Here is a 27,460-nt window from a genome sequence, read left to right as displayed (position 1 = left end):
TCTCAGGTGGTCTTCAGTACCCACTGGAATCCTAAAGAAGTAGGCTCTAATGTCAGGGAAGGGATGGGCTTGCCAGGGAGAATTGGAACAAGCTGACAAAGAGAGCCAGCTTCCTTTTTCCACATCTGTACATCGGCAGAAGGTGTGGCCCAGACCAAAGGTGGCTCCTCTCACCTCAAAGATCTGGATTAGAAGTGGGTCTTTCACTTCAAATTACTTAATTAAGAAAAGAGTGTGCCCAGCCATTTGAGTTTTAGTTAATTCCAGATGTAGTCAAGTTGACAGGCAAGAACAACCACCACAAGTTCAGGGGGCGGGGGAAGGTGTTTTATAGCTACAAACAAGAGTTCCCACTGATAAGCTGTTTACAGATATTATTTCTAAGATGTCAGCAACTTAAATTTTTATATGTATGTTGTATGTATGCATACATGTTCATACTTGCATGCATGCAGAGGCCAAAGGTTGGCATTGGGCATCTTGGTTGCTCTCCACTATATAGATATTGGGGTAGGGGCAGAGTTGCCTTGCTCACTTGAACCCAGAGCTCCTCAATTGCTAGCTTAATTTGGGAAAGGTACTAGGTCCTTTTGGGGATATTACATTGTGTAGTTCCTGGAAGCCTTGTGCACATCTGACTCTTGTGAGGAGACCCTTATAGTTTTTAAGATAGCAGACCTCAGGGCTCAACCCTACCCACACCACTCCCTGAAGGTCAACAAGAAGGAGTATCACTTCTTTGAGGTGTGGCACGGCAGTATTTTCCCAGGAAAAAAGCAACAAGAAATAAGACCACAGATGTCCCTTTACTAAGGTAGTGTACCTGTCTGCACTTTGCATTCAGAGGGCCCTTAGACTTGTTTATCCTTTTGGTATTATGATATAACATTGTATTTACAAAGTTCACATTTGAGAACTGTGTAATTATTACAAAATAAAAATTGCAAAAAAATTCAAAAAGACAACTCATGTTTGATGTCAGTTTATGATTTTGTGTTGGCCACATTCAGTCCTTGGCCACATGTCCACATAGACCTGAAAGTCCCCATTCCTTTAGGATTTGGGCTACCATCTCAAACTGAGATTTCAGTATGAAGCAAATAGGCCACAAGATAGATGACTTCAAATTGAAATTCATATTAATACAGTAAAATTTTTAAAGAAAATATCGTCCCTAACTCCTGTCCTCTAATAACCTTCATCTTTTGGCGTATGCCGTCATGTCCACAGCCCTTCCTGCTATTATTGCATGTGTCCTACTTACTCTAAACATACTGTGGGCTGTGTGTGGAAACTAACCTATCATTCATCTTTAATAACAAATTTTAATGTGTCAACACTGATATAATCTTGAAAAGCTTTTAAATAAATTCTCTGGGTCCTTATAAAGTCAATGCTACAGATTTGTGCTGTCTGAAACAGTCATGTAGCTAAAAAGCATTTGAAATGTGGCTATTCTGAATGAGATGTTTCAGTGTAAATACAGACTTGAAAAATATAAATATATCTCAGAAATTTTTATATTAATTACATGTTTACGTAATAATACTTCGAATATTTTGAGCTAAATAATGTTATTAAATTTTAACTATTTCTTTTTATTCCTTTTAATAAAGCAACTAGAAGAGTATAGTTGTGACCTTACATTGCTGTTATACTTGATATACATTATTAGATGGTGAGGAGATCTCAAAATTAGAATGTAACCTGAAATTGCAACAATGAAGAAATGATCATGTCACCTTTGCCTTGTTTGTTCCATGGTATATATTCAGCCCTTAACATTTTGTACATTTATGGTGTATGCACTCCCTCAAAAGTTAAACAGGTGTAGTGGGCCATGCCATGATTCCAGAACTCTAGAAGCAGAAGCAAGAGAATTGCTGCATATTTGAGGCCAGCCTGGGCTACGTAGCCCTTTCCAAACCAACCAGAGTTACATTTTAACACCTTTTCTCAAAAATAAAACAAAGCAAAAACAAAACAAAAAAAAAAAAAACCACTCACCTCTCCCATATAAATTTATATTAAGTAAAGAGAACATGATTTAAAACCCATGGTTCTCAACTTTCCTGATGCTGCAACCCTTTAATATAGTTCCTCATGTTTAGTGACCCCCCAACCATAAAATTATTTTGTTGCTACTTCATAACTGTAATTTTGCTACTGTTAAGAATGGTAATGTAAATATCTGATACGAAGGATATCTGATATGTGACTCCCAAAGGGATCACAACCCACAGGTTGAAAACAGCTGATTTAAACTTACAAAAAAAAGTTTAAATCCTAAGGAAAAAATTTCTAACCTACTGAGTAGTAATGAGATCACAAGGTAGAATGTAAGTAGTTTTTCCCCCCTTTATTTCAAATTTAAGAGATTGCTCTTGTATCTTTTTCACACTGAACGAAGTTCCTAGGCAGCACGGCCCTGCCGTCTCAGACCATAGTAAGTGAACAGTGGGGTGTTACCTCAGGAAGGGTGTACAGGAAGGAGAGAGGCGGCTGAGTCTCCCCTCTCACTGATGGGTGGGAATGGAAGCAGGAGCCAGCAGACTCTGAGAGGATGATTAATAATGTGTGTTGTGCTTATAAAGGAATGTCAAAATGAAGGGGGAGCATTTACATATGTTACCTCCTTGACGTGTGAAGAAAGGGCTGGAGACCAGAATCTGTCCCTTGGACTAGAATTACAGCCCTGTGACCTGACACATTTATGTGCTTATTCTTAGTAACTATGCTTGTCTGTTCATGCCTAGATTCATGGTGTTGCTATCTAAAATTGAGAGATCATCAGAAAAAACCATGGAGATAATGAAAAAATTAAGTAGTATACAGGTTTGCACTTTTCTTATATAATTTTCAGACCTCCATTATCTGTTTTGAAAAGGATAAAAAAGAAGCCTTGTATTTGAGAATCCAGTCTAGTCAAGAGTTTGCAGAGTATATATTTAATTCATTTCTCACGGGAATCTCCTTGGTTATAATACATAATGATTATCTATAATATTTTAGTAATAGCTGACTTTTTCTCATTTAAAAATATTGTTTTAGATTATGTTTAAGGGTTTTTGTTGTTGTTGTTGTTGTTTTATTTGTTTGAGATAGGGTCTCACTATGTAGCTCTGGCTCCTAGAACTCAACTATGTAGACCAGGCAGGCTGGCCTCAAAGATCCACCTAAGCTGGGCGGTGGTGGCACACGCCTTTAATCCCAGCACTTGGGAGGCAGAGGCAGGTGGATCTCTGTGAGTTCGAAGCCAGCCTGGGCTACCAAGTGAGTTCCAGGAAAAGGCGCAAAGCTACACGGAGAAACCCTGTCTCAAAAAACAAAAAACAAAACAAAATAAATAAGTAAATAAATAAAGATTCACATATTTCTTCCTCGAAAGTGCTAGAATTAAAGGCATATACCACCACACCTGGCATGTTTATAAGTCTTTTAAAAATAATAATTAAAAAAAAACTACTCTTAATTCAGCATGGTGATGTACTCCCTTAATCCCTACTCTCAGGAGGCAGAAGCTGGCAGATCTCTCTCCTGAGTTCGAGGCTAGCCTGGTCTACATATTGAGTTCCAGGACAGCCAAGACTACATAGAGAAATTCTGTCTCAAACTTCTACCACCACCACCCAAAAAATAATTAGTATTATTGAGTCATGATAGGGCTTGACATACTTGATTTACCAGGAAAACTCAAATTTCCTAATTTAAGATTTTTTAAATGAAGAATACAATGTATTGTATTCCCTTTGTAAATAATCTCTTAGTCATAGACAACTTGCTTAACTCACTAAAAATAGTTTTCTTTTAGGCTTTGGCGAACAACAGACAACTTGAAGATCTTATTGGCATTTCCCTAGTACCATGTTTCTTAAAAAGAGAAGTGGAGAAAACCAGAGAATTAAGTAAGAAAGATTAATGTATTTTTAAAGATTTTTAAAATTTGTGTATTTTATGTATATGGGTATTTTGTCTGCATGTCTGTCTGCATACCTGAAGAGGGCATTGGATTCCATTATAGGTGATTGTGAGCCACCATGTGAGTGCTGGGAAATGACCTTAAGACCTCTGGAAGAGCAGCCAGTACTCTTAACCACTGGGCCATCTCTACAGCCCCTGTATTTTAATATTAGTAATTTTAGAGATAAACCTCCTCATGTTTCTCAAGTTTCAATCTGATAGATCACACATATTCAAAGCTCTCCAGATAGAAGTACTGTTACCTCATTAGAAAAGGAGGCATGTGTGCTTTATCAGGATATGTTGTGTGATGGCTTCCTCTTGAATGTGGAAGAAAAGATTGCTCACTGGAGACTGCTTAGCAGACTTCCTTTATACTGAGCCTGTTTTCAGAGGAAGATAGTAAGAGGGCACTGTGTTGTGCTTGATACCTAGAGTGTGTATCACTTTGAATTATTTTTTCCTAAAGAGTTGCTTCTTCTAAATAATGAGGAATTATTCGTTCATATTCCATGTTTGTTTGTTCATAGCCCAGGCTGTCCTTGGATTCATTATGTAGCCCAGGCTTTTCTTGAAATCACAGCAATCCTCTTTTTTTTTTTTTTTTTCAGCCTCTTGAATGCTGGGATTGTAGGTGTGTGCCAACCACACCCAACTATTTTATGCCAATTCTTAAAAAAAAAAAAAAGATTGTGTGTGCCTTTGTGTTTGTATTGAAGAGTGTATATTTAAGTGTGCGTGCAGGTGCTGTGCACAGCTGTGTGCAAGCATGGAGTGTTCTATCACTGTCTGTTCCTGTGAATCAGGGTTTCTCGGTGAGCCTGGGGCTTACATTTTCTCATCTAGGCTGGAAGCATAGTCTTGGGCATCTTCCTGTCCCACCCTACTTAGCTGGGATTACAGTCATGCACAAGATTCCCAGCTTGTTGGATGGGTGTGGAGACCCAAATTCTAGTTCTTATAATTGCTCGGCAAGCTGTCTTCCCATTAAGCCGTCTCTGCGCCCCTTCTGTTACTTCCTAAAGTGAGGGTGGTTTGTTTTGTGTTTTCTCTTACAGTGACAGAAGTCACAAAGCAAAGGCTGCTTGAGAAGAAGAGTTCACGAAATCCTCCCAGAGGTAGGATTGTCTTTGGGTTTATCACATGAAGAAACAGGGCCGGCGAGGTGGCGGTCAGTGGAAAGCACTGATCACTCCTGCAGAGGACCTGGTCTCGGTTTCTAACCGCCCACGTGGTGGTGCACAGCCATCCATAACTCCAGTTCCCAGGACTCCAGTGCCTTCCTCTGATCTCGGTGGGCACCAGGTACACATACGGTGCTCAGATTACATGTAGGCCAAACACTCACACTCATAAGATAAAATAAAACTTTTTTAAAAAGAGAAATGTCTTCATATCATTTCACAAACTACCCGGGCGGTGGTGGCGCACGCCTTTTATCCCAGCACTCGGGAGGCAGAGGCAGGCGGATGGATCTCTGTGAGTTCGAGGCCAGTCTGGGCTATATAGAGCGAGTTCCAGGAAAGGCACAAAACTACACAGAGAAACCCTGTCTCGAAAAACCAAAAAAAAAAAAAAACACATTTCACAAACTAAGACCTAAGTGTATACACACACACACACACACACACACACACACACACACACACACACACACGAAGACCAGAAGAGGGCTCATATTATTTTTTTAAATCCATTCATTTCATTTAAAAATGTTAGTAATAGATTAATAAGAAGACCATGTCTGGTGAAATCTACTTTCCTGATGACTGAATTTTAAAATGCTTCTTGAAATACAGTTTTGCCTTTTTATTGTAATTTCTTTTTATAATGTTAATAATCTTTAATTTTTTTTTTTTTTTTTTTTTTGGGTTTTTCGAGACAAGGTTTCTCTGTGTAGCTTTGTGCCTTTCCTGGAACTCACTTGGTAGTCCAGGCTGGCCTCGAACTCACAGAGATTCGCCTGCCTCTGCCTCCCGAGTGCTGGGATTAAAGGCGTGCGCCACCACCGCTGGAGAGATGGCTCAGCCGTTAAAGGCTAGGCTCACAACCAAAAATAATCTTTAATTTTTAATGGTAGAACATTTAAAGCATCAAAAGTAATTAGTATCCTGGAAACTTTCAAACCATTAGTGATCCTTTGATGGTTGATCTACTAAGAACTTATACTTTTGATTGTTTTTTTTTTTTTTTTTTTTTTTTGGTTTTTCGAGACAGGGTTTCTCTGTGTAGCTTTGCGCCTTTCCTGGTGCTCACTTGGTAGCCCAGGCTGGCCTCGAACTCACAGAGATCCGCCTGGCTCTGCCTCCCGAGTGCTGGGATTAAAGGTGTGCGCCACCACCGCCCGGCCTACTTTTGATTGTTTAATACTGTGGAAAACCAAGCAGGTTTTCCATTTCCACAGATGATACACACTATACATAAGTAAGTACGACAACCTTTTTAGACCAACTTTTAGCATTTTATGGGAGAAGGATCGCCTTCTTACTTTTACATTTTTTAGCATTTATAAATTGTACAAAATGCTGGGTTTCGTTTTGGCAATTCCATTCATATATAAAACATCTTATTTTACTTACCACGTATTTTCCTCTGTCTTACCCACCCATCCCCCTCCTCTGTCTGTGTATGTGCAGATGTGTGTGCCTGTGTCCCCTGCTGGCTGCAGAAGAGGGCACAGGGTGTCCCTAGAAGCTTCCCTTCTACTTCATGTCACCTCATTATTTTTTCTTCAGATTCTGCATATGTGAGAACACATGGTGATAGTTATCTTTCTAGGTCAGATTTAGTTCACTTAACAAGATATCTCTAGTTCCATCCACTTTCTTGCAAATAACCTGATTTTGTTCTTTTTTTTTTTTTTTTTTTTTCCTCCCCTGGAAACTATTAGAGTACTCAGAGATTTCTACACATTTCTTTGTGTAGATATAAGCACTCTTATGAAATTTTAATGAAGGAAATTTTATGCGATGTCTTCAAGTGTAGCATTAAGCTAAGTAAATTATGATGTATTCATAGAAAACAATTTGCTACAGCCATTCAAAGTCTTCCTTCAGAAGATTTTAATGGCCATATGCAATATGATTTCAGTTATGTACCCAAACTATAAAAAAAATGTGTATGGTCCTGTACCAGCTGGTTTTATGTGAACCTGACACAAGGTAGAGTCATCAGAGGAAGGAGCCTCAGCTGAGGAAATGCCTCCATGAGATCCAGTTGTAAGGCATATTCTCAATTAGTGATCAGTGGGGGAGGTGCATGCTGCCATCCCTGGGATGGTGGTCCTGGGTTCTATAAAAAAGCAGGCTGAACAAGCCATGGGGAGCAAGCCAGTAAGCGGCACCCCTCCATGGTCTCTGCATCAGCTCCTGCCTCCAGGTTCCAGCTCTGCTTGAGTTCCTGTTCTGACTTCCTGCAGTGATGGACTCTGGAAGTGTAAGCCAAATACACCCTTTCCTACAAAACTTGCTTTTTGGTCATGGTGTTTCGTTGTAGCAATAGAAACCCTAACTAAGACAAATCCATACATGCTTATATGTGCATATAATATATATGTTTGAATCACAATATATTGTGTATACACATTCTATTTTAGATTTTCACTGTGTCTGTTTATGTTCCTGGGTTAAAAGGACATCTGGATGCAAGTATATATTGTATGTTGAGCTTAACCACCTATCATACCTTTCTCTCCCATTCTTCCCATTATTTTCCCTAAATGTTTTCATTCCTACTTCATGTAACATATATGTGCATGAGGTTATATTCTGTATAAAACCTGACACTCAACAATTAAGCAAAATCATGGGATATTTAGCACTCTAAGACTGGATTGATAGTCATCTCCAGTTGCTTCCATCTTCCTGCAAACAACATAATTGCATTCTTGTTCATGGCTAAAATGTTTCTGCTGTCCGTGTGTGTGTGTGTGTGTGTGTGTGTGTGTGTCCACTTTTAGCTTTCTGAGAAACCTCTTTAGTGGCTTCCCAAGTGACTGGACTGGTGTACAGCCTGTCCAGCAATTGATAAGGGTTCCCATCTCTCCACATAATCACCTGCACTTGCTATTATTTGTTTTCTTATAACTTCTGTTGTGACTGGGGTGAAATGGAATATTATAGTCTTAATTTGCATTTATTTGATATCTAATGACATTGAAGGTTTTCTTACATGTTTATTGGCCATTTGTATTTCATCTTTTGAGAACTTTCTCTTCATCTCATTAGCCTACTGTTTGATTAGGTTATGTGATATCTTGTTTCATTTTTTGAATTCTCTCTGTATTATATATAGTAGTCCTATATCAGATGTATAGCTAGCAAAGATTTTTCTCCCATTTTATATCCTGTCCCTTCATTCAGTTAACTGCTTGTCTTGCTGTGCTTTTTAGTTTCACAGGATTCCTTCCATTTGTTGATTATTGATATTATTTCCTGACTGCCTTAGTCAAGTAATTGCCTGCCTAAATCATCAAAGTGCTTTCTCTCATTTTTCCATGACAGTTTCAGAGTTTCAGGTCTTAAGGGCTTTGATACATGTGGAGTTGATTTGTTTGTTGGGGGTTTTGGGGAAGTTGCTTTTTGTAGAGGGTGGGAGATAGGGATCTAATTTTTGTTCTTGTACATAATCAGTTTTCTCACCACATTTGTTGAAGATGCTGTTTTTCTCCGGTGTGTATGCCTGGCATCTTTGTCAAAATTCAGATAGCTGTAATTGTGTGGATTCTTGTCTGAGTCTACTGTTTTTTGTTTGTTTTTGTTTGAGGTTTTTTGTTTGTTTGGTTGGTTTTGGTTTTTGTTTTTGAGACAGGGTTTCTCTGTGTAGCCTTGGAGCCTGTCCTGGAACTCGCTCTTTAGACCAGACTGGCCTTGAACTGAGTCTACTGTTTTATTCCACTGATTTATGTATTTGCTTTCGTGCCAGGACCATTGCTGGTTTTTTTGCTGCAGCTCAGCGGAGTAGCTTAAGACGAAGTGAAATGATAATACCAGCATTACTAGTTTGTTTGTTTGGTTGTTTGGTTGGTTGGCTTTTCAAAACAGGGTTTCTCTGTGTAGCTTTGCGCCTTTCCTGGAACTCACTCTATAGCCCAGGCTGGCCTCGAACTCACAGAGATCCACCTGCCTCTGCCTCCCCAGTGCTGGGATTAAAGGCGTGCACCACCACCGCCCGGCTCAGCATTACTAGTTTTGCTCAGAATTGCTTTTGCTTTCTGGGGTCTTTTGAATCTTAAGGGGGTTTTATTGTGTTTTTTTTTTTTCAAGAGGGTTGCATTGAATTTGTAGATTACTTTTGGTAAGGTGCCATTTTCACAATATTAATTATTCTAATCCATTAATATGGGAGATCTTTCCAACTTCTATGTTGTCTTCAGTTTCTTTCTTGGGTACTTAAAGTTTTAATTGTAGAAATCTTTTACTTTCCTTGGTTAGGTTTATGCCAAGGTACTTTTCTTTCTTTCTTTCTTTCTTTCTTTCTTTTTTTTTTTTTTTAGACAATTGTGAATAGGATTGTTCTTGATCCCCCACCACCACCTTGGTTTATTTGTTATTGGAATATTGGAAGGCTGCTGGGTTTTGTATGCTAATTTTGTGTCCTGCCACTTCCCTTATCAGATCTAAGAGTTTCCTGGTTCTCTATAGCATCTCATGTACAAAATCACCATTTGGAAATGGGGCTTCTTGATCTTCTTCCTTTTGTATCTGCGTCCTTGTATTTCCTTTTCTTGCCTATTGCTTCAGCTAAATCTTTAAGTAGTATATTGAAGATGGAATGGAGAAATTGTCTTGTTCCTCATACTAATGGAAATGCTTTTGAGTTTTTCTCCATTTAGTATAATGTTGACAACAGGTTTGTCGTGTGCAGTCCTTTTATATTGTGATATATTCCTTTTATTGCTAATTTCTTTTGGGAGTTTATCATGGACTTTTGTTAAAATCTCCCTTTTTTTCCACATCTGTTGAGATGATCAGGTGATTTCTGACCTTGAGTCTATTTATATGATATATTTATTGATTTCTATATGCAGAACCTTTCCTGCATCTCTGGACCAAGCCAACTTGGTCATGGTGTGCAGAGAGGCTGTAAGGCCTTCAGCACTTGGGATGCCCACATAAGATTTGCTTTTCGAATATGGTCGGTTTATTCACACAAACATTCCTTATAATATCATACTAATAGAAAAATTAAACAGACATCTTGCCAAGTGGAGAATGGTTGTTTGGGCAGGAATGCTGCTGCAGGGTTCCACTGGGAAATCCATCTGGTGAGGATGCTTTGGAAACTTGCAGATGTGAAAGTCCTTCAACTGTGGCAGGCAGGAGGATGACAGGTGGAGGTCCAGGATGTCCTTGAGAGTGTAGGTCAATGTCTAGTGCCAACAGATGGGCCTGTGTGGCCCCAGCCACAGTGCTGGAAGTTTCAACAGTCACTGAAGACAGGGCCACACGAAGTCTCAAGTCTTCTTGTTGATGGGTATCAACACAGAGGCTAGAGAAGCCTTGGCTAGGAAGCACAGGTGTGATCCTAGAGACCATTCCCAAAGTTTGAGTTGTTGTATCATTTCATTGGGCAGTGGCTTTGCGCTCTCAGGGCTCATAGCTTGGTGCCTGTTCACTAGCACAATCCTGTGACCTTAGGTCCTGTCTCTGAACTGCCTGGTGGCCTGTCAGGGACTTGCTTCTGAGGCCTAGCTCTTATCAGAGCTATCTGGTGGCGAGTTCGGGTCTCATGTCATTTCAATCATATCATATAGTTTCTGAGTGACACAAAATGGCATTAAAGCTGTGCTCCTAACGTGGTGAATGCTTGTTTTGATGTGTTCTTGAATTGTTTGCAGATATTTTCTTGAGAACTCTTGTATCTTATCAGGGAGATTGGTCTAGAGTTTCATTTTTTGTGCATGTTCTTTTCTGACTTTGGCATTAGCCTGATACCAGCTTTGTAAAAAGTTTGACTGCATCTTTTCTCTTTTGAGCTGATGGAATAGTTTGAGAAGTCCTAGTATTAGTTTTTCTTCAATGGTCTGGTAGAATTCAACAGGAAATCTATCTGTGTCTGGACTTTTTTTAGTTGAGATATCATTTATTACTATTTCAATGCCATTGTTTGCTATAATCTATTTAAATGATTTCTCTTTTCTCTCCTCAGTTTAACTTTGGTAGGTCATACATGTCTGGAGGTTATCCATCTTTAGATTTTTCCAATTTAGTGAAATAGAAGTATTTAAGGTATGTCCTACTGATGTTCTGAATTCTATCAGTATTTATTGTAATGGTTCCCTTTTCATCTCTCATTTCATTAATTTGAGTGTTGTCTTTTTTTTGTTAGTTTCACTAAGGATTTGTCAAAGCTTTATCTTTTCAGAGAATCAACTCTTTGTTTTATTGAGTCTTTGCATTGTTGTTGTTTGTGTTTTTGCTTTTCATTTTCATTTCATTAATTTCTGCCCTGACCTTAATCATTTCTTTACCTGCTTTTGGGTTGCTGTGTTCTTGTTTTCCCAAGGCCCTAATGCACATCATCATGTTAGAAATCTAGTTTTTTAGAGTAGTTGTGAACTTCCTTAATAGGACTATTTTCATAGGTTTTTTTTTTTTTTTGGTACGTTGTATTTTTATTTTCATTTAATTCTAAGAATTTTTAAATTCCTCTTTGAGTCTATCAGTGAGCCATTCCTCATTCAGTAATGCGTTGCTCAATCTGTATACGTTGTTATAGGTTCTATAGTTTTCACGTTGTTGATTTCTATTTTATCCCTTTGTGATCAGATAACATATAAGAAATTATTTCAGCTTTCTTGTTGTTGTTACAATTTGCTTTGCATTGTATTAAAAAAATCTATTTTAGAGAAAGTTCTGTGTTGTGCTGTTTAGAATGTGTATTACTCAGTGTATGATTGGACGTCTATAAGGTCCATCTGTTAGATCCATCTGATCTAGGATATCAGTTAACTCAGATGTTTTCTTGTTTATTTTTTTGTCAGGGTGATTTGTATGTTGATGAAAGTGGGATGTTGATGTTACCTGCTGTGACAGTTTGAATAGAAATGGCCCCCATAGGCTCATATATTTAAATGCTTGGTCCTTAGGGAGTGGCCTTGTTGGAGTGGGCGTGGCCTTGTAGAGGAAGTGTGTCATTTGTGGGGGCGGGGCTTGGTGGGCTTTGAGGTTTCAGAAGCCCAAGCCAGGCCCAATGGCTCTCTCTCTTCTTGCTGCCTGCCAGTCCTGATAGAGAATTCTCAGCTACCTCTCCAGCACCATGTCTGCCTACACGCCACCATGCCTCCCACCATGATGATAATGGATTAAACCTTTGAAACTGTAAGCCAGCCCCAATTAAATGTTTTCCTTTATAAAGAGTCGCCATGGTCATAGTGTCTCTTTGCAAAAGCAGAACATTGATTAAGATGTTACTATTATTAACATTAATATTATTATTACTTATTATTAATTAATGTTGTGGGGTTCATCTTAGTTTCTACATGTAGTAGTATTTGAGTTGTGAGCTTAGGTCCACCTGTGTTCAGTGCATGTGTGTTTAAAATGGCAGTGTCCTCCTGATGGAGTTGCTTTAATCAGTATAATGTAATCTTCTTACTCTCTTATAATTTTGGTTTAAAGTCATTTGTCAGATACTAGAACAATGGTACCTGCTTGCCCTTTTCTTTCATTTTTGTCTTGTTATGTTTTGTTCATGTGTGGTGTTTGTACATATGTATGTTAATGTTCACACAAACACATGCACACACATGAGTGTATGCATAGGCCATGGTTTGATGTTGGGTGTCTTCTTGATTGCTTTCCATCTACTATACTGAGGCGGGGTCTCACTTGAACCCAGAGCTTGCCCATTTGGCTAACCTAGCTAGCAAATTTGCTCTTAGAATCTCTTATCTCTGTCCTCTGTGTACAGGCATTACAGATGAGCCACCGTACCCCTCCTGGCATTTACATCATAAGTACTGGGATCCAAACTCTGGTCCTTGTGTTTGCACAGTAAGTGCTTTACCTGTTAAGCCCAAATATTTGGTAGTGAAGTATGTTTTTAGAGGCAACAAACAGATGGATCTTGTCTGTAATTCAAGTCTATCTTTTGATTAGGACATTGAAACCATTAGTATTCAGAATTATTACTAAAAGGTACTGTAAGCATTGCAGTTCAGAAGGAAAGGTATCCTAGCAGTTGAGCTCAGATGGAAAGCTATCCTGGCAGTCAGGAGTCAAGGAATACTACAAAGTCACCATAAGCATAAAGCTTACCGCCCTGCTCCAGGGAAAGATTTCCCCAATGCAAGTCTAACAACTCTGTTCCAGCAGGGGAGGGTTTCAAACCCCCTGCAAAGTTGTTACAGTTCTGCTCTGCCCTGCTCCAGAGAAGTGTTACAGGTCTGCTCAGCTAGGGGGAAGTTTCCCCAGTGAAAATTTTACAGTTCTGCTCGGCTCTGCTCTGCTTTGGCTCATGCTCTGCTGTAGGCAAACTTTTCTTTCCCATCTGCCAGTTCCCAAATAACTGACACAGAGACTCAATAGTAACTATAAATGCTTGGCCATAATAGCTCAGGCTTATTACTAACTAGCTCTTGAAACCTAAATTAACCCATTTCTATTAATCTACATTCTGCCACTTGGCATCATTCTCTTTCATCTTGTACCTCCTGTTTCCTCTCTCTGTCTGGCTGGTAACTCTCCTGACTCCACCCTTCTTCCCAATGTCCTTAGTCTGGCTTTCCTGTCCAGCTATTGGCCAGTCTACTACCTTCTTTATTAGACCAGTCACAGCATAATTTACACCGTGTACAAAAGGATTATTCCACAGCATTGCTCTGCCCTGCTTCAGCTCTGTTGACAGTTGTTATAGTTGGGCTCACTCCAGTGAAAGTGTCACACCATACAACAAAACTCACTTGAGATTCATTGGGAAGGAAAAATCCAGGAGGGTGGCTGCCTCTAGGGTGAGGAGCAGCAAACTGAACAGGGTACAGAGCTTATATAGCATTTCTTAGGGGATGGGGGGCAGAGCTTTCCAGGATGACTTGGAATTAGTGGATTTTTGTGGTCTGATTCTGAGTCAAGCTCAGGGATTAGTAGGATACTGTGCTTAGGGACCTCAGAGATTGGTGGGATTCTGCAGCCTGACTCTGGGGCAAGCTCAGGGATTGGTGAGATTTCAAGCCCTGGTCTTAGGGTTAAGGCCCTTGGCCCTTTTCACCCTACAGGTATTACAGGTAAGCCACCATACGCTCCTGGCATTTATGTGGATACTGTTGAAACTTCTGTCTTTTTTTTTTTCTTTTTTTAATGTTTGAGATTGTCATAGTCTTTACTTGCTAAGCTATTATTCTATTGTGGTTTATTATTCCCTATAACGTGGATGAGTTTGCCTTTTTCTTTATTCTGAAGGATTCCTTCAAGTATTTAATGTCAAGCACTGGCCCTCATGTCAGGCCTAATGCCAGTAAGTTGGGACAAAAGCTCTGTGTCACACCGTCAAACCCCATGGGCTGGAAGGGTACCTAGCTGTGTGTCACAAATCCCTTTATCCTATTTGCATCATGGAAAGTGTTTTTTCTTCAGTTATGTCAAATAGTTTTTCTGTGTATAGGATTCTGGGTTAGTGATCCATCCTATCTTTTAAAGATTCTCTTGAGGAATTTGTTATTATTCTGATGGGCCTGCCTTTTATGTGACTTTATGTTTCTTATAATTTACAACATATTTTGTTCTGTATCTTTAATGTTTTATTCACAATATGATATAGGAAAGTTCTGTTCTTGTCTTTTTTTTTTTTCCAACTTCCTCCTGTGCCTGACTGGGCATCTCTTTCCTTAGATAAATGAGAAATATTCTGCATACCTTTAGTTGAAAATGTTTTCTGTGCCTTTCATATGAAATTCTTCTCCTTCTCCATGCTCATGACTTGTAGACTTGGTCTTTATTCATAGAGTCCCATACATTATGTTTACCCTTCCTTATTAATTCGTCTTTGTCATTGTCTGCATATCCACGTCATCTATCTTGTTTTCACCCCTAGTTTTCTGTCCTCCCCTAGCTGTATTCCACTTATTCTATGGAGCTTCCTATTTGATGTAGTTAACTTGGAATTTCTTGTATTTCACTTGATTTTTGTTTTTCTTATTCCACTTTCATATCCTGTATTGACTTGTTTCTTTTTATTTTTATGTGTGTGGGTATTTGGCCTACATGTATGTCTGTGCATCACATGCATGTTGTGACTGTGGAAGCCAGAAGAGGGGACTGGATCTCCTAGAACTTGAGTTACAGGTGGTTTTGAGCCTCTGTCTCAGTGCTAGAAATTGAACACAAGTCCTCTGCAAGAGCAACAAGAACTCTTAACTGCTGGGCCATCTCTCCAGCCCCTCCATCTTATTTTTTGAGATAAGGCTTTTACTGAACCTGGAATTTCTTGGATTGCCCAGACTGGCTGGCCAGCCAGCTCTCAGGATCCACCTATCTCTGCTCTTCCAGTACAGGAGACACAGACATACACCACCATGCCTGGGTTTTATGTGGGTGCTGGGGATTAGACTGACTGAGCCATCTACCTAACCCGGACTCCTTCATTTCTTTTAGCTATTTTTGTTCTCATAGAATTCACTCAGGCATTTATTTATGTCCTCTTTGATATTTTTGAATAACTTATCATCATTCTTTTGAATTAATTATTTGGGATTTGATATAACTTACTCTCATTAAAGGACATTACTGTGGGATAAATGATTCTTTGGAGGAATCATTTTGCCTTGAATTTTCATGTTTCTTTTGTTTTCACCTCGAGACTTGCACATCTGGTAAATCTTTGATTTGTTTTCTTCTAAATCACCCTGTTCTTTCATTTGAAGTGATCGCAGTGTAGGAAAGTGACTGAGCTGTAGTAAGGTTATGGTGTTGTTTTCTACTAGACTCCATGTCTAGCTTAGTAGTTAGACCCTCGACCCACATGTTCAGGCACCAGGCTTAATCCCTACTACACCTCTGAAGGTAGAACGCTGTTTGCAAAAGCAATCATTATCAAAGATAGGCCAGCTCACTGTAAAAATAGAGTAACGGTCAAATAAAAAAAACAGTCACCACCAAATGCTAGTCATTTCAGGAAGTAAAGGAAAACTGATAGTGCCGTGTGCACTAAGATGTTAGTTACTGTGTATAAGTGGGAAGGGAAAGCAGAGTGAGACTAGTGATTAGTATTGGCTTGATGGAGAAAAGGGGAGGAGGGGGAAAGTAATAGAGGGACCAGTGAGGAGAGGTAAAGAAATCCAAAAGGCAGTCAAGAAGCCCTATCCTCTAGGAGGCGGCAATAACAAAACTGCACACACAAACCAAGCTGTTATGTTCTTGAGGAAAGCCTGTCCACAAAGACGGGAAAAGAAAGTCTAGAGTTGGAAAAAAAAGAGACATCAGAAGATACTATTGTTTTCCTAAAAGGGAAGAAAGAAGCCCTAGCCTGAGGGCCTCAGTGTGCCAAAGCCTAAGCGCTAGGCCTGGGGTGCCCAGTCCAGCCCAGGTGAACATGGGAGAGCACTGGGTCCTCTCTGCGCCTGCAGCTCTGTCGCCATTGTGGCTAGCCTTCAGTGCCTTTCCTAACCCGGGGTTGCCGCCTCAATCTTGGATCTGGGGTCTAGGCATAATCTCAGAGTCCTCTCTTGCTGAGAGCTGCTGGTAGCAATGGTTTTACCAGAGACTGTGGGAGTACACACCAGGTGACAACTAGTATTCAACAGGTTGACCCTCCAGGCGAATAACTGATGGGGAGCCCCACCTGGCAAGGACCATGGGGTCACTGAATGTAAATGACCGGTTGCTCCTGTCTGTAATTCCTCTCATTTGCCACTACATTTCTTCCCTAAAAACTGCTATGGGTATTTCCCACTGCTTGTGTGTTTATCTCATGTATATATTTCATCTATTGGGCACACTTATAGCTGTGGATGGCCAGGAAGATGATTCCTGCCTAAATTGTATAATTCTGATGAATAGAATACTAGGATATTTTTCATTACTCATACCAACATAGGAAGATGGCAATGTTCCCAGCTACAAAGACAGCCTTTTACTCATTTTGCTAAGACCTCAGAGCAAATCCAAAATAGACTGAGTTGCCTGTGGAGACAGTTTGCTCAAGGACAAATTCCCAAGTGTCTATTGAACCAAAGTCAGGCTGATACATTGAGACATAGCTTCCTGTATAGGTCCTCTTGGCAGTTGGCTTTCTGCATGTACTCCCTACTTCAAGGTTCAGCCAACTGTTTATCGTTTAAGTACTGAATTTCAATGTCACTTCCTGTCTGGGAACCCTGACCACTTAGAGCTATGTACACAGCCAAGCCTTACTCACTGACCAGTCAGCATGACCTCCCTAGCCTGAGAGAAACCGTGTGACTTATCCTGTGTTATGACAATGGGTCAGACCCTGAAAATGTAACAGATAATTGTCCGGAGTTTGGCTGTTGAATTGTGTGTGTGCTGAAAGGGAAATGTAGCTGAGTGTGTAGAGAGAGAATGTGTGAAGATATGTAACTGTGTGGAGACAGAGATGTGTATGTAGGACAGAGATGTGTATGTACAGGAGAGTGAATGAGTGAGAAAATGAATGAGTAAAGAGTGAGTGGATGATGTAGTAGAGTGTGAAGGACTATAACAGGGTAGAGAGAAGAAAGAGATGTAACTGTATATAGAAATATATGGCTGTGTAGGAGAAAGATGTGCATATATATATAGAGAGAGAGAGAGTGAGAGAGAGAGCAGTGTGTAAAGAATATAGCTGTGTGGAAACAGAGATTGTCGGAGAGAGGACTTTTTAGGCTGAAGGAAAAGAGAAAGTTACCATCAGAAGGCATGCTTTTTCCTTATTTACCCCTCAGATAGAAGTCCAGCCCTCGCCACATTCATGGCTTTTTTTTTTTTTTTTTTTTTTTTTGGTATACCCTGGTGCTGACTGGAGGCTGGACCTCTAGTTAGCAGGACTCTCTATTTGGGGGGATACTGTGACCTCAAGGATGATACAGATGTCTGTGGAAGAGTCACCACCATCTCCTGAGAAACTGGGACAAGGGTGGTATTGTTCTCTCCGGTGAACTTGTTGAACCCACACCGGAAGTAGCAGTGACAGCAAACCAATTCCAGAATCCAAGTTCTCTTCCAGTGTTCTCCGGGCTCCTAATCTCTAGCACCTCACGTGGTGGAATGGGGACCCCAAAGGATGAGCTGCAGGAGGCTTGGGACATAGCAGTCTGGCAGCACTCACTAGGAAACACCACGTTTATTGGAGACTTGTGTCTGTTCCTCTTCAGACTCTGGCCCTAACCAGCTTTGCACCTTGCTAAACATGGAGTGGATCCCATCCAGTTCTTCCCCGCACAGCTTTGCACATCTGGTAAATCCTTGATTTGTTTTCTTCTAAATCACCCTGTTCTTTCATTTGAAGTGATCGCAGTGTAGGAAAGTGACTGGGTGATAGTAAGGTTATGGTGGTGTTTTCTGCTAGACCCCATGTCTAGCCCAGTGGTTAGACCCTCAACCCTCATGTTTTGTAGTGTATTGCTGGTGAGGTTTCTGTGTCGTCCCAGGATACTTGCTGTGAGTTCTCTGTGTGTGACTGATGGAAGGTCTGGATTGCCAAGCCCCTAACTCAGCAGGGAGCTCTTTTAAAATGCCAATCTTGGGCTGCTCCTGTTGAGTGCTGCCCTGGTCAGATGCCCAGCAGAAACCTCCTTGTTCTTAATGACTGAATAATACTCTGTTGTGTGTAGAAGAATGAGAATTTTAATATTCTGACATGAATGCCACTCAGCAATCTCTGCAAGTGGAGTTGGCCTTGGCTAGTTGTATGTTAGTCTACCATCCTTAAGGACAAGCAACTACTACTTATTAAGTACTGTGTTTCCAGTACTAGGCTCAGCAGATCTGTACAGCAAATTACAAGATAGTTATTTTCATTGTCTTCATGGACAATAAACAAATACACAAAACTTACTAAGAAATTTGACCAAAGACACTGCCACTTAAGTTACAGAGCCGGAACTCCGGCTAAAAGTCAGCATGACTCAGAAAGTCTGGCCTTTCCATGATTTCATGGTTCTTCCCAAAACAAGTGAAGTCATCTGGTCACCCCAGCTTTCAGATTATACATTAATATAACAGACATTGAGTCAACCAGTCTAATATGTCTGACTGGGCTTAAGATTTGAACAGTAACCTCCAGTAGTAATACCAGATTCCAGTCAGATACAGAGGCCAGCGGCATTACCCAAGGGTCGCAGCCATGGCAAGATGCCTCCAAAGCTGTTGTAGGGGGCAAAGTAGACTCTCGCACGGCTCACTTGTCCTGTGGCCTGGGAGGAGACTGGGGTCCCCTCTCCTACTTTAGCTCTCCAGAGCCTGACTGCAGTGTGTCACTGTTTCACTTCCTAACCTGACAAGATTTAGATTATGTGACATTTCTGTATTTATTTCCCAATGGGAAGAAATCCGCTATATCTTCTGTGTCGACGATACAATTTTTAAATCCATACTTTCCTAGAATGATTAGTAATTTACCAAATTTGGGGAAATGCAGGAAAAAATTCTCAGGTAATTAGTTAACAGAATTATGACATTTATCTCATTTATTGGGGGATGACCTAGACACTTGTAGGGGTCAGCTGGTAAATTACAGGAGTCAGCTCTCTGCCTCTGTCATGTGGCTCTTGGGGATCGAACTCAGGTCGTCAGGCCTTGGCAGCAAGCATCTTCACCACTGAGCCATCTCACCAGCCCTCAGATAATTCTAAAGAACATTTCCCGAACGTATTAATACGTCACCAAAATCTTTTAGGGGCTTTTGGATAATATGCCATTCCTTTCCGTTATCCCCCGTACCTCAATTCTTTGTGCATTTATGCAAGACCAGCCTTGTAGCTATTCTCTGTTATTTGTAGACGTGCAGACTGACTTGTCCATTACCAGACTCTTACCAAGTTAGGTTTCTTTCATTCATAGAAGAAATTGTATCACTAAATCATGTTTTGAAATTTCCAATAGGCACTAGTTACTTGTTGTAGAGTAAATAAAAACTTAATTTAAAAACCTGTTTTCATGTTATTTACCAGTACGTGTTGTTCTTATGTACTATCTGGATCATGTATTTGTATTGATAATCCAACATTTCTATATGGCACAAGCTACATTAGCTCTTTCTATCTTCTAGGGTACTGAAAGTTCTTCACTTTTCAACTTAGGAAAACTTGCTTCCTGTGTAATTTGAATCTGAGTTCCTGCATTCCCCTGGATGCTCTCCCCCATTGCTTTCTCTGGTTCCTACTATGCATATTTGCAGTTTGGGTTTTTTGTTGTTGCACACACAGATTTTTCTTTGCTAAATTAACAACTCTCATCTCTTCTTACCATATTGATTTTAAGAAACACTTGCTAATTTTTGTAACATCTGAGACTCGTCTGCTTTGTGAGCTTCCTTAGAGATTGGGCTTTGATTCTTAATGTTTTCTAATTTCCTTTTTTTTTCTATTACTATCCAGATTTGTTTAAATTTTAAAACCTCTTGTGAATTTTCATGACACCAGAAATAGTTTTTTTGAATCAGCCCTTATACTATATACTGAATTTGTTCCATGTCTGTAATCATAAAAGTGGGACTAGTCAGTCACTTGTTTCACTGTCAACAACACATCCCTACGGTGGCCGTTTAAGATGATGATGGTAATTCTTCTTATCCTTCAGATTCTTCTAAAGTTGTCCTAGAATAATTAAAATAGGCAATTGCAGGAGAGTTGCAACATTTCCGCTGCCGTTGCCCATTCAGATCGGTCTTTTCCTCTTTCCCCGGCGCCAGTTCCCTTCGCTCAGCACCACTTGCAGCTGCTGCTGCAGCAAGAATGACACTCAGGATTAAGTGAACAGGCACCTGACACGTACGTACGTACGTACCGTGAAGGCTTCAGGTAACTAAGAGATGTAAAACATCCCCGGTAATGTGAAGAGGTCACTGAACTTTTCCGAAGAACGAGACCTTATGAATCGGAATGCCTTCTTAGACTGTGTGAGTAGCAGGCGTTCCTCTGCTTACCCAGGCTCTTGAACAAAGGACAGCTTCTTTGGCTCACTTAGGATATAAGACTAACTTCACTTTCCTTAATAATATTGGCTTTATGACTATTAGGAAAACGATGAAATGAAAGGTTTCTTTTCTGTTAGATTTGGATGTGGATTTTCATAATTATTTTAAATTTGTTACGCATAAGATTTAAGACATCTGACTATTCAGTGGGCTGAGACGGATGGAATGTCACACTGTCATCACATGGTAAGGCATGAAATGTATTTGCTTTACACAATCAACCTCTACTAAAAACAACCTCACACAGATATCCCTTAGTCAATAGATGGCATTCTGTAGCACTTGGCATTTTCATTTTTTCTAGAGATATTAAAAAATGCCCTCATTGTTTGTCTGTGTCTAGGAATTCCAGTAAACAAAATGTTTTTGAAAAGAATGTAAGCAAATTGTAGAGCAGTTGCCAAGATAAGAAATCAAGACACTCAGTTTCAGTCCAAAACATATTTTATGTTTTGAGAATAACTGTGTAGGTTGCTGAATGCATATTTCAAATGCAGTATAACCATCTGAACTTTACAGTGTTCAAAAAAGTTGATTGTTTCAGCTATTTGTAACAGAAACTATTTCAGAACTTCTAGCTCTGGTCTTTTGAAAGAAGCACAGACTGTTTTCTTTAGTTAACATCCATTGTAAAATTCATCTTGGTTCTAGGATTCTGAAGTTACCAAAGTCTTTAAGCTCTATGACAAGTTGCAGCCCCTTTTGTACTGACACCATAAAATAGTTTGATGTGGCACTGCCTTTTCGTTCTGGCCACCACTGAGGTATTTTTAACAAAAATATGTTTTGCTTCTCTCAACTCAGTCCTGAAAAAGTCTTCATCAAATTGGCTAAATCCTTTTTCTTCCTGAAGACTACTATCCTTTTGGCTTTTCATCTTGGAAATATCTTTGGGGGGGGAGGCAGAGACTTCAGTTTTAAAAGCACTCATTTGAGTTTAAAGATTCCCTTAAACATTTCCCCATGTGCTGTCCTAGATTTATGTGGAGATAGCTGCTAATTTTGTACCACAAATTCACATTAATGGACATGGCAGCCCTCAGCTCTTAATACGGACTTGCCGTTGTGCATGCGGCATGGGTCCCGCCTCTACTGTGGATGATAGTAATGTGCTTCTCTTCTGCCGATCATCACTGCTGGGGAAATACTACCAACTGCTGGAAATGCTTACTTGAGATCTGCCTTGGAGTTAAGGAAAACCAAACAGGTTTATTACTTTTCAAAGTCTTTTACATAATTTTCTTCCATGATTTAAATTTTTATGCTTTACTTAAAGAATAATTTTCTTTTGAAAAAAATCTGTAGCCCATGTGAAAATTATACATTTGGACTCACTCACTAGCAATTACGTGTTTAAAGGTGTAAATAACTTGCAAGCAGACAGGACAAACATCCAGGTGTTCTTATGTGCTGATGACAACAGAATTGAAAAGAAAGACTGTAATAATTCTGACTGGTTTGCTCTGCAGAAGATATTGATTATTTGTGTGTGGTGAGAGATTTGGAAAATTCAATTAAAGGAGTTGTGCAAAGGTTTCATAAATTTCCCTTCTCCAGCGTGTACACAGACATTGTTGCCTTTTAAATCAATGCAGCACTTCACAATATATTTTCTTTGAAACATAAAAATAAATAACATTTAAACAGTTCTGCTTACTACAGAAACAAATTTTATTTTCTGTGAAGCATTTAGTCATGTGCTATCACTGACTCATACACATTTGCCAGCTGTAACAAATTTTATGGACACTTCCCTGGAGACATTGCTCACATACTATGAATTTTTAAATGAACAAATGGTGAAGAAGGGATGTCAGCAATATAAAAATTGATCAGTTAAAAGATAAAAGCATAAGTAAAGAGATTTGTATGGTAGCCTTAATAGGTTTTATTAAATAAAAATACTATAAAAAGACAGTAATGAATAGACTGAGGACTGGCTGTTCTTGAGGAGGAGAAGAATTATCCTGGCACATTTATAGAAATTGGTTTTTTGTCACCTGACAGGTGAACAGTTTCCATTTTAACCCTGAAAAGCAGAAAAACTCACCCCACCCCCAAGACTCACATCAAATTGCTAAGTGGCATACATATTTTAGACACTTATATAGCAAAGTATATTTGCATTGTTATATAGCTAATTATGTTAGGTGGTTTCCTGTCCATCACAGACTCAAAAGAGAAGGGAGGTCATTGTATTCACACTTAGTTTCAGCCCACTGGAATGGCTGGGCCCCTCTGCCGCTTTCCTTCCAGCAGATCGCTGTCTCCTCTCCTGCTCATCTAACTGCTCAATCGGTCATGATGGCCCATCCTCTGGGACACTCCCCATTCTCCCAGGAGCAGCACAGTTGCTGCATATTGTAGGCTCCCATGGTAGTTGTCAGTGTTTGTTAGTGACTGCAGTGTGTTTGTGTAGAGCATCATCACGCTCAGATTGCTGGCCTTTCTGTGGACTAGTCTGTATTGCAGCCGCAGAGCCTAGGTCAGAATCTGAAGAGAGGGCTGGTTGTAGCTACAGCAGAGCACCTACACAGAGCCCAGATCAAAGGTCCTTTATGCAGTCCAGTGGCTGGGTAAATGTCTAGTCTAAGAATTTTAAAATATTATCTATCAGAGGCACCCAACAATAGTGATGTCTGACTCCAAGAATTATCTAAGCATTTTCAAACACTTAAGTTTTTTTGTTGTTGTTGTTTTGTTTTGTTTTTGGTTTCATTGAGTGAGTTGGTTGATTTATTTTGGATGGGGGACTCACTGTGTAGTCCTAGGCAGCCCAGAACTTGCCATTTAGATCAGGCTGGCCTCAAATCCAGAGATCCACCTGCTTCTGCCTCCCAAGTGTTGGGATTAAAGGTTCAAATACTTAGGATTGCTCTGTTCATGTACTTCATTAATTGTTTACAGAATGCCTGTCATGAATTAGTCTTCTGACCTTAGAGACACCAACAAGACAGACATTGTTCTGCCCTCAGAAGTAGAGTCCAGCAAAAGAGCAAGTAACCATAATGAGGCATGAAAGTATAATAGCAATAGCATTACATGTTGATACTCTTTGTAGTAATGTAAAAGGCATACAACAAATACCTTGGCTATTATAACTTTAAAATATATATGCTGAAGTAGAACCAGAGTAACCTCTGAGATGTTGAAATAAAAATTATAAAGCCTAAACTTTGTTTATTATGTAAAATAAAAGTTGAGGGTTTTTTTTTAAAGATTTATCTATTTTTATTTTGTGTATCGATGTTTTCCTGCATGTACATAAATGCACCATATGCATGCAGTCCCCACAGAGGGTACTGAAGAGGGCATCCGATCCCATAGAACTGGAGCTGTAGATGGTTGTAAGCTGCTGTATGAGTGCTGTATGACCCTGGGTCTTCTGCAGGAGCAGTGAGTGTTCTTAACTGCTGAGCCAGCTTTCCAGCCCCCAACTTTTGTTCATTTTAATTTCACTTGATTTGGTATTTACTTTGTATCATATAGTGTGGCAAGTTATTCTGAACTCTTTTCATCTCTTTTTTTTCATGTAGAACATCATCTTGACAGCTTTGAATTCTTAAAAGCCATTTTGAACTGAGGTAATGTCTTGCTTTTCTAATTCAGCTAACCTTGTTAAATTTCACGGTTTTGGTCATGTAAAAACATTTAATTTACATTGTAAGATTTAATTAATTAGTTGGCTATAGCTTTCCTCTAGAGCCATTACTACTATTTTGTAAAGAGAATCTTTTTCTGGTAGCTAACTATAACATATAAACTACCAGTATGTCATGATGTGATATGTTCAGTACTTCACTAGATGGAATATGCCTTGCTTGCTTCAGACATTTTCTTCATTTCATCCACACCTCTGACTGGTCCTTACCCTCGTGAAGAGGGCTTCCATCCCAAGAGTAAACCAATCTCAGCTGCTACGCTATCTCAAGTATATTTATTTTATCACTTCTCCATCAAAATTGTTCTTCCTCTACCTTTCTAGGGTTTATAGCACTCAGACCAGCTTAAAAACTCAAAACAATTCAGAAGTGATATGATGTAGCAGCATTTTAGGTGTGGAGATGGAATTTTGAGCTATTCTAAGTCATACAAGTTCAGACTCTTGTTCTAGGGTTCTGGCCCATTGCACAAAAATTGTGACTCTAATGAGGATCAAAGTATCAGCTTGGAGAAATAGATGTCCCATAGGGCAAGCCCTCTGGCACAAAAAAGTTAGTAATTAACATGGACAGGGCCTTAAAGCAGAAGTGTAATCACCTAGAATTCACACCAAACTAAACTTGAACTCAGTGCACTGCCCCAAACCTGAGGGGAAAGCTTGGTTGTTAAGTGTGTGAAGACCACAGACCTGCCTTGTGTTCATGATTGCAACTGGCCATGTGAGGACAAGGTACTCTCCTGACCACACGCAGCTAGGAAGCACAAAGGCCCATGAACTTGAGATCGGCAGTGATAGTGAAACTACACATGAGAAAGAATGGTGTGTAAAATTAATGACCTATGATATCAGTAAAATGTAGGCCAGTCAGTGTTCTGGATTCTGCCTTTCATGGGGTGTATAGCAAGGAATAGTTGATAATAGATATAAACATTGCTTTCTGCTGTGAGTGCCAGCGAAGAAAAAGCAGTGTTGGAAAGTTCACAACAGACATAGATCGGCTCAGGAAGGCGTGACAAGGAAACTAGCTAGAGACTGGGGACTTGACACCAGCTTGAGCAGTGTGGTGCACACAGCCGCAATCCCAGCGCGGGAGAAGATGAGCTGTACACCTGGGCTTCACAGCAAGCATGTCTTAAAGGTGGGAGGGACCATCCTACTAATTCTGCTCTACATTATCTCTGTCCAGGAACCATTTACATTCTATTAATAGGTGCCCTGGACTTTACTAGCAGAAGAACTGAGAAAACCTGCTCTCTGTTTCTCCTTTAAGTCAGGATTCCACTAATACAGCCAGGCCTGATCACACTCCTCCTCCCTCCTCCTCCTAAGAGCTGGAATGACAGACATGTACTAAATATACCTGGCTTCCAAACCATGGGTGGTTTGGATGGGTTATGTAAATATGCCTACGTAAGCACAAAATAACAGGAAGTGAGACTAAGGGAAGCTCGGGGCAACACAGACGGTCGCCAGCCTCATACAGCCAGAGATGGCCCAGCAGCGAAGAGTATGAGGACAGCAAGTATCTAAAGTATGCCATAGAATATGCGGTTGCCCTGAAGGACGAATACTGCCACTATCTGTTATACCGTAACATAACTCTTAGTAAGTTTCTGCTTGGTCCTGGATTTGACTTCAAAATCAAAATAGTTCTCCCAACAATCAGGGTCAGCTGATGAACACTTTTTTTTTTTTTTTTTGCAGTGTCTGATATTACAAAAAAAAATAAATGTTTTAAAATCCAAAGATGTTTAATGCCACCTCTGCTACGTACCTATAACCCTACTCATGTCCTAGGTTCCCCTCAGCCTGGATTGTAAATGGGGCTTGTGATCCTCCTTGGTGAGAGTAAATCAGCCTAACTAGCATCTCCTCTATGGTAATGTTAATACGAGCTTTTCTCCCCTTTCTAGTGTTACCTTCACGTCTGACTACTGTGTCAGTCTACATGGGTACCAGTCAACCTGTAAGAATGCAGACCAGACCGAAATGAAGAGTCAGTGAAAGTAGACCGTTAAGTTTACAACCCATCTAAGACAAGAAATGGAGTATTTGTGGATTGTTCTAAATAAGAAAAAATAAACGAGTCCATTGTGCACTGCCTTCTTATGTAAAAATCTGTGTGTGTGCCTGTGTGTGTATGTTGGGGGGCGGCAGGTATATATTTACCATGGTACAGGTCCTCACATGTCAGCCCACCATCCACCTTAAGACGGGGTCTCTGGCTCACCAGTGTATACACCACTTAGCTGGCCTGTGAGCGCCCAGTGAGTACAGATACATGCTGCCGCCTCTGGCTTTATCTGGGTCCTCGTGATCCACATGCAGGTTCTCACACTGAGCCGTCCCCCAGCCCACCACTGTTCATGACTTCTAACTGCTGCTGAACATGAGGAGGGAAAGAGCCACCACGTGCCTGCAGGCAGGACGGTTTCATCAGTTGCCAGTATCTTCCCTGACGCAGTGCTCCTAAGGCTAAAGGAGATCATCTGTCACCACTAGGAGTCCCCAGTGGGACACACTGGGTAGGAATCTGTCCCAGTCACCACACAGGCCCTTCTTGGCAGCTGCTGAAGAAAGCATCTGCTGGAGTCCCTTAAGCCCTGTGGACAAAGGCATCCAAATTGTGTTGTCAGTGGGTCCTGTTGGAGTATCAAAATTCTCTCAAAAGTATTTCTCATATTTCTTTACACAAAAATAAAGAGT

General features: G+C 40.1%; 1 protein-coding gene across 7 annotated transcripts in view; it reads left to right on the top strand.

Moving 5' to 3' along the window:
* The window catches only part of Itgb3bp (integrin subunit beta 3 binding protein), a 129,365-nt gene extending 102,494 nt beyond the window's left edge, over nt 1-26,871 (top strand). For 5 of the 7 annotated variants that reach the window (XM_076564562.1, XM_076564561.1, XM_042271458.2 and 2 more), the window contains 6 exons: nt 2,757-2,835; nt 3,812-3,905; nt 5,019-5,078; nt 18,269-18,351; nt 24,627-24,674; nt 26,668-26,871. In XM_076564562.1, the coding sequence (XP_076420677.1) occupies nt 2,757-2,835; nt 3,812-3,905; nt 5,019-5,078; nt 18,269-18,351; nt 24,627-24,656 (346 nt within the window). In that variant the 3' untranslated portion in view covers nt 24,657-24,674; nt 26,668-26,871. The remainder of the gene's footprint in view (nt 1-2,756; nt 2,836-3,811; nt 3,906-5,018; nt 5,079-18,268; nt 18,352-24,626; nt 24,675-26,667) is intronic. The other 2 variants (XM_015992887.3, XM_006974044.3) reach the window with 1 other exon arrangement.
* Nucleotides 26,872-27,460: the final 589 nt, after the last annotated feature.

This window comes from Peromyscus maniculatus, chromosome 2 (genome assembly GCF_049852395.1).
Source record: "Peromyscus maniculatus bairdii isolate BWxNUB_F1_BW_parent chromosome 2, HU_Pman_BW_mat_3.1, whole genome shotgun sequence".
NCBI classification, from domain to species: Eukaryota; Metazoa; Chordata; class Mammalia; order Rodentia; family Cricetidae; genus Peromyscus; species Peromyscus maniculatus.
Note: the sequence above shows the minus strand (reverse complement) of the source record. Positions and strands in the feature narration are given on the sequence as shown.